This window comes from Bidens hawaiensis, unplaced genomic scaffold, assembly GCF_021521415.1.
Source record: "Bidens hawaiensis isolate Kalapana, Puna unplaced genomic scaffold, B.hawaiensis_p1.1 tig00010636_1, whole genome shotgun sequence".
NCBI classification, from domain to species: domain Eukaryota; kingdom Viridiplantae; phylum Streptophyta; class Magnoliopsida; order Asterales; family Asteraceae; genus Bidens; species Bidens hawaiensis.
Window position 1 is genome coordinate 694,078 of NW_027491815.1, and position 6,466 is coordinate 700,543.

A 6,466-nucleotide genomic window follows, 5' to 3' on the forward strand; every position below is an offset into this window, starting at 1 on the left:
TGTATATATATATATATTATAAGTATTTTAATTATAATAAGTCATCGTTGCTTTATAAAAACCCGAACATCATTATTGGAGTTTTCCTCGGCTTTGAACGTCTTTATAAAATTGTTCATATACACAAATATATATATATATATATATATATTATATATTTATCATTACTTAAATTGTAAGAAACGTATTTTAAACGTGCTAACTATATCTTTACCATTAAATTTGTGAAAGACTCAAGATAAATAGTCATTAAATACTTTTATATGTGTTGTTACATATTATAATTATTTATAAAATATTTATATATTTGTATAATCATAAGTATATTTTATATCAAATTTAGTTATTTAAATTATTAGTTTAAAAATGTGATTTTATATTCTTTTTCATGTAAAGTAAGCTAGGGAAATTCTATAAATATTAAAAATAATGGCTTTAATAAAAATATGTGAAACCATAATATTACTCTTTGCAATAATAATTATTATAGGAATCTATCCATCGATCAATAAATATCTCATTCCCAAACCTAACTCAACTCAATCGAAAACTTAATTTATTAAATTATTTATATCTTCATAATTAATCTTATTATCATTAATGACTAGGAACACTTGTCATCGCATCCCGAGAAGCTCGGACTCATTTAACTTAGTTTCTATCATCGTTTCATTACCGTTTGTTCTACTTTATCAGGTGAGTAATCACTCCCCTATTTTACTTGTTTTCAACTGTTTTGGGGACACTTGCGTACCATTTATCAAATTATTTATCTTATTGTTTCTCAAATGCAAACTATGATCTTTGTGCTGTGTATCAATTGAATGACTGCTTGTTACTTGATATTTGCTTACTTGCTTACTTGAATCGCATTTGGAGAGGTCCAACATAATCTCATTATAGTATGATCATACGACCGTCGTAGTGGCCGGAGCCCGATCGCATTGGCAATGGTTTCACCGACACTCATTACTTGCTTAGCACTTTCATTGTTTATACTCACAGATAACAGTTTTGCTTATTTTTACTCTATTATTTATATCATTTTATATTATCATTTTGTTTGTGTCAAAACTGGTGAATCTACTCACTCAACAAGTGTTGTTGACGAATATATATATTTTGTACGCATTTCAAGTTATAGATTGGATTGCTTATCGAACTGAAGCTCACCGTAGAGATGACCTTAGGATGTTAAATATAAACAAGAATAGTTGGTTTTGTATTGTAATTTTCTCTATTTTTGTTGTACTTAAATGTTCGTTGACAATTAATAAATTAATTAGATATTGTCGCTTTACAATTGCATGATAGTAATCTTGTGAGCTGTGACAATCACATCACGCCCCGACATTTCTGCCTTAGGTTGGGGTGTGACACTATCTCAACCGGTCAAGGGTTATGCAATCAAAACCGCATAAAGCATGATCTTGGTAGTTAAAAGTAGTTATAGGCAAGTTAACATAGACAACTTAACCAAGTAAATTACATACATAAATGTGGACCAGATTAATTGTTTCATATACATTAACCTTTGCCAACAATAAAACAATTACATTGACATTATTTTCATCATAATGATGAAATTTACATATATTTTTCCTTGTTGGACAAAGATAAAGCCGGATGAAATTACATACTCTTGATCACATACTATACTCTAATCGGCTCCAAGAGCATAACTCTGAAAGAGAACAATTTGAGCTTAAGTTACATACTTTTAGTCACGTGTCATGATTTAATTGGTCTATATTAGTGGTGTAAACTATATACTCTAGCACACGTCGACTAATAATTATAATTGATAATAGCTTAGTCATGATTTTATACCTTAATAGTCATGTGTCATGATTAAGTTAGTAACATGTTTTTATTACTATTATAAACTAAAATTGAACCGTTGAAATTTAAAAATTGTTGATTCCAATTTGATTTCCTGGTTTGAGAACATCACCGTGTTTTGACTTTTGATTAACTTATTATACATAATAAATAATAATAATAATAATAATATAAAGCCAATTGTTGCACTTCAAGTATTATTCAACAAATTTAATTTTAATTAAGCTTAATAGAAAATACCAATAACTAAATCCATATGATAACTTATAACTAGAAATATCTAAAAACTAAAGTATAACCACATCTTACGGTCTAGTCTATACAACCAGTTTTTTAATATAAAGCATAAACCAAAACGTAAATTACTGTTTAAACTATTAACCAACCGACCGATTAAAAGTTAAGAAAAAAGATCAAAAGACAGAAAATTTAAACGATGAACCGAACCGTTAAATGAATTTCCACTAAAATAATAATAAAAGGTGAAATGGATAAGGAGATAAACACGGGCCTGCTGCTACGGTCCCAAATTGTCACTATCAAAAGGTTGCAATGTCACTTTCGTCAACACTATACTAAACTAAATATTTTATTATATTAATTAAACACTGCACTATTTTCTCTTTTCTTTCCACTCTCTGTGTGTGTAGTGTATTCCACAGCTTCATATCATCTTCTCTCTGTAAGTCTACACTATTTATTTTCGCTTAATTGATTTAATTTAATAATCATCCTCTGTTTCACACATAATCAATCAATTAGGTCTACGATCTGACTTTAGTCTTATGATCTAATTGTCTTTTAAGTTTCTAATTTTGGTCTCAGATCTTTATCTGCTTGAATTAGGGTTTTGATTTGATGGAACCTTATTCTTTGTGACCAATTGCTCATGTTTTGAGTTGGTTATTAGTTAAAATAATATCAATCTTTGATGATTGAATATTAACATGCTTTACTTTGATACTATTTGACTTGAAAGTTGACCTTAGCCCAATTTTGGCAAATCAACCATCATGTGGACTGTTATTTTGCTGATGTGGCGGATTAATTTTTTTTACACTAAAGTAAAAAAAGAAAAATAATAATCTTAGCTCATTACTGACACTAAATTATTAGGAGAACAAAAGTAAATTGTTTATATATTTTTAATCAGTGGTTCATATTTAAAATTTTATAAATCACTGTCAAACTGATTTGCTCATGTGTTTTATAGATTTTGTGCTGTTTACCTACATATGTGACAATAAGCATTACATTTATAATACTTTCTATTATTTTTAAGTAAGATTGAAAATTTTATAACATTTTCTTTGGTGCTAAGTCATTTACAGTGGTTCAAGATGCAAAGGGCAATTGGATCTTTCATATCGCATGGAAGCATTGTGAAGAATGCGGTTCTCCAACACGTTCGTTTGGTCAACCCGCTTGCACAAGCTCTTGTTAGACCAAGACACGAGTCAACTTCTGCTGCTCGTATGGAAGAACATGGTTTTGAAAAGACCATAATTTCAGATATTTTGAAATCCAAAGGGAAAAGTGCAGATGGCTCGTGGCTCTGGTGCACCACCGAGGATTCTGTGTATGATGCTGTCAAATCGGTAAGTACATATGTGTTTGTGTGTGTGAATTGTGTGTTTTAAGACGGTTACAAAATGAGGATATTATACATTGCAGATGACACAACACAATGTTGGAGCATTGGTGGTGGTCAAACCCGGGGAGGAAAAGTCGATTGCTGGAATTATCACAGAAAGAGGTGATTAATTGAATTTATAAAATTATGAATATATATAAAATTACACTGTTTTGGTTAAACGATGTCAAAACGCGTTATATTTCTTCAGATTATCTCAGGAAAATCATCGTGCAGGGAAGGTCATCCAAGTCAACTAAGGTTGGAGATATCATGACCGAAGAGGTATGAAATGTAGTTTGTTGGTCCTGTTTTAACTCATTTAATTTTGTTTTTTAACGGGTCGGGTTCTAAATTGTTAAAATTTTATTGTTACAGAACAAACTTATCACAGTCACTCCAGATACTAAAGTTCTGAAAGCAATGCAGTTAATGACAGGTATATATATACTACATACTGATTGCAAAGTTTGACTAGGTCAACGGTCTTTAATTTATAAACATTTTTTTATGTTTAATGTTGATAGATAATCGTATCAGACATATTCCGGTGATTGGTGAAAAGGGTATGCTGGGCATGGTTTCGATTGGAGATGTGGTTCGTGCGGTTGTAAGTGAGCATAGGGAAGAACTTGAACGGTTGAATGCGTTTATACAAGGAGGCTATTAGAAACCGTTGATGATGGTGATGATGACGATAATAATAATGATGATGATGGTGATGATGACGATAATAATAATGATGATGATGATAATAAGTTGATACCCGGTAAAATGGTGGTTTTACAAATTTGTAAATATGTTTATACACTATGTTTTAACGCATGCTTTTCTATGTATGTTGTGTTGCCTGGACGACTTGATAATGAAAAGCTTGAAGCACAACTTGATAATGAAAAGCTTGAAGCTTTGTATGCTTATGTTTCACGTCGATGGTGGATTGATCATGATCACCATTTGGTCAATTTGTACTCCTCACGTCGATAAGGATTTTGTGTGGTGGTTATATAAGTGCATGTCACATCTGGCTGGGTCAGGTTAGGTTAGATTGATCCATGAACACCGAGTGGCCTACATCAATCTTGAACGATATAGTGTAAGCGCCATTCGGGTGGTTGAATGTCGAGTCTTTGAAGAAGTCCCTCAATCTTGAACGATAATGTAAGTGGCCTACTTGGGGGTTGTATAATAGTATAGTTTTGAGTTAATGGCCATTTTCGTCCCTGTGGTTTACTACTTTCGTCACTTCATCCAAAGTTTGAAATTTTGTCCGATAGTGTAAGCGCCATTCGGGTGGTTGAATGTCGAGTCTTTGAAGAAGTCCCTCAATCTTGAACGATAGTGTAAGTGGCCTACTGGGGGGTTGTATAATAGTATAGTTTTGAGTTAATGGCCATTTTTTCATCCCTGTGGTTTACTACTTTCGTCACTTCATCCAAAGTTTGAAATTTTGTCAATTTAGTCCTCATAGTTTTAAATATTAGCCAATTACGTCCCATTTGTCCAACGACATCCAGCTATGCCATTAGTTTAAGGGTATTTTTGTCTCTCTTTTTTATTTTGAGTTAATGGTCATTTTTGTCCCTGTGGTTTAATATTTGCCACTTCAGTCCAAAGTTCGAAAATTTGTCAATTTAATTCAACTTTTTTTTTGTCTATAACCCTGGAGAGCATAATCCAAACTCAAAACAGATCTGCATTTACTCTGTCGACAATCGTAATCATACCCCATTCTCTCGTATTTAGTTTCTAGACGATTCCTAAACTCTCCCCCATTGTGGAATTCAATGGTAAAGTGGTCAAAGCAATTCCCTAAAACTGAATTGCACGGAAAAAAAAACTAAATAACGTTTCTTGGTGAATGCATAATAGTTAGGGTTTAGAGATTAACATATTGTATCGGAAATCGGGGTCGAAATCAACTATTATACATTAATCAAAGAAACGATTTTTAGTTTATACTGTACAATTCGGTTTCAGTGAACTACCTTGACCACTTTACCATTGAATTCCACCATGGAGGAGAGTTTATGAAATGTCTAGAAACTAAATATGAGATTACTATTGTCAATAGAGTAAATGCATACCTATATAGCAGGTTGCTCGATGGTTTTGGGTGGTTTTGGGCTTGAATTATGCTCTTCAGGATTATAGGAAAAAAAGTTGAATTAAACTGAATATTAAATTGACAAATTTTCAAACTTTGGACTGAAGTGACAAAAATATCAAACCACATGGACTAAAATGACCATTAACTCAAAATAAAGAGAAGAAAGACAAAAATACCCTTAAACTAACGACATAGATGGATGTCGTTAGACGAATGTGACGTAATTGGCTAATATTTAAAACTATAAGAACTAAATTGACAAAATTTCAAACTTTAGATTCAATTGGCGAAAGCAGCATACCACATGGACGCAAAATAACCATTAACTCAATAGTTTTTTAATATAACTTTCAGAAAAGAAACAAATAAATGTACAATGTGAGTGTATATAAAAGAAAATTAGAAAGATGACAAATTGATAAGTATATTAATTTTGAAAAAGTAAAAGAGTAAAGTGACATTTAAGTCCATGAGATTTGATCATTTATGCGAGTATGGTCATGATTATTGCCAATTTCGTCCATTTCACTGAATCTGTTACTTTTTTAACGTTACACGAGGGTAAAACAGTCTTTTAATTTCTTTATAGTTTAAATCATGACAAAATGACAAAAGACGTCATTTATGTTTACATGGTTTTTCAATGGTTGTCATTTAGGAAACTTAATGACAAAATACATCCTTTATATTTAAAAACTCTATCATGTCATGCCCTTTAGCGCTAACCCAGTTATTTTTTTTCGTTAAATCAGGTCATGTGCAAGGCACATGAGGGTAATTTTGTAAATTACATATTTATTCAATTATTAAAACTAAAAAATTTATAGATATATATAAACTCTTTTTCTCTTTCTTGATCTCTCTCCCTCTCTCTCTCTAAA

At 31.4% G+C, this 6,466-nt stretch overlaps 1 protein-coding gene across 1 annotated transcript in view; it reads left to right on the forward strand.

The window, feature by feature from the left end:
• Positions 1–4,198, forward strand: part of LOC143535841 (CBS domain-containing protein CBSX3, mitochondrial-like) — a 259,822-nt gene extending 255,624 nt beyond the window's left edge. Inside the window, exons 2-6 of the mRNA XM_077029985.1 lie at positions 3,183–3,440; positions 3,517–3,598; positions 3,687–3,760; positions 3,854–3,914; positions 4,003–4,198. Coding sequence (XP_076886100.1) covers positions 3,183–3,440; positions 3,517–3,598; positions 3,687–3,760; positions 3,854–3,914; positions 4,003–4,145 — 618 coding nt within the window. The 3' untranslated portion in view covers positions 4,146–4,198. The remainder of the gene's footprint in view (positions 1–3,182; positions 3,441–3,516; positions 3,599–3,686; positions 3,761–3,853; positions 3,915–4,002) is intronic.
• Positions 4,199–6,466: the final 2,268 nt, after the last annotated feature.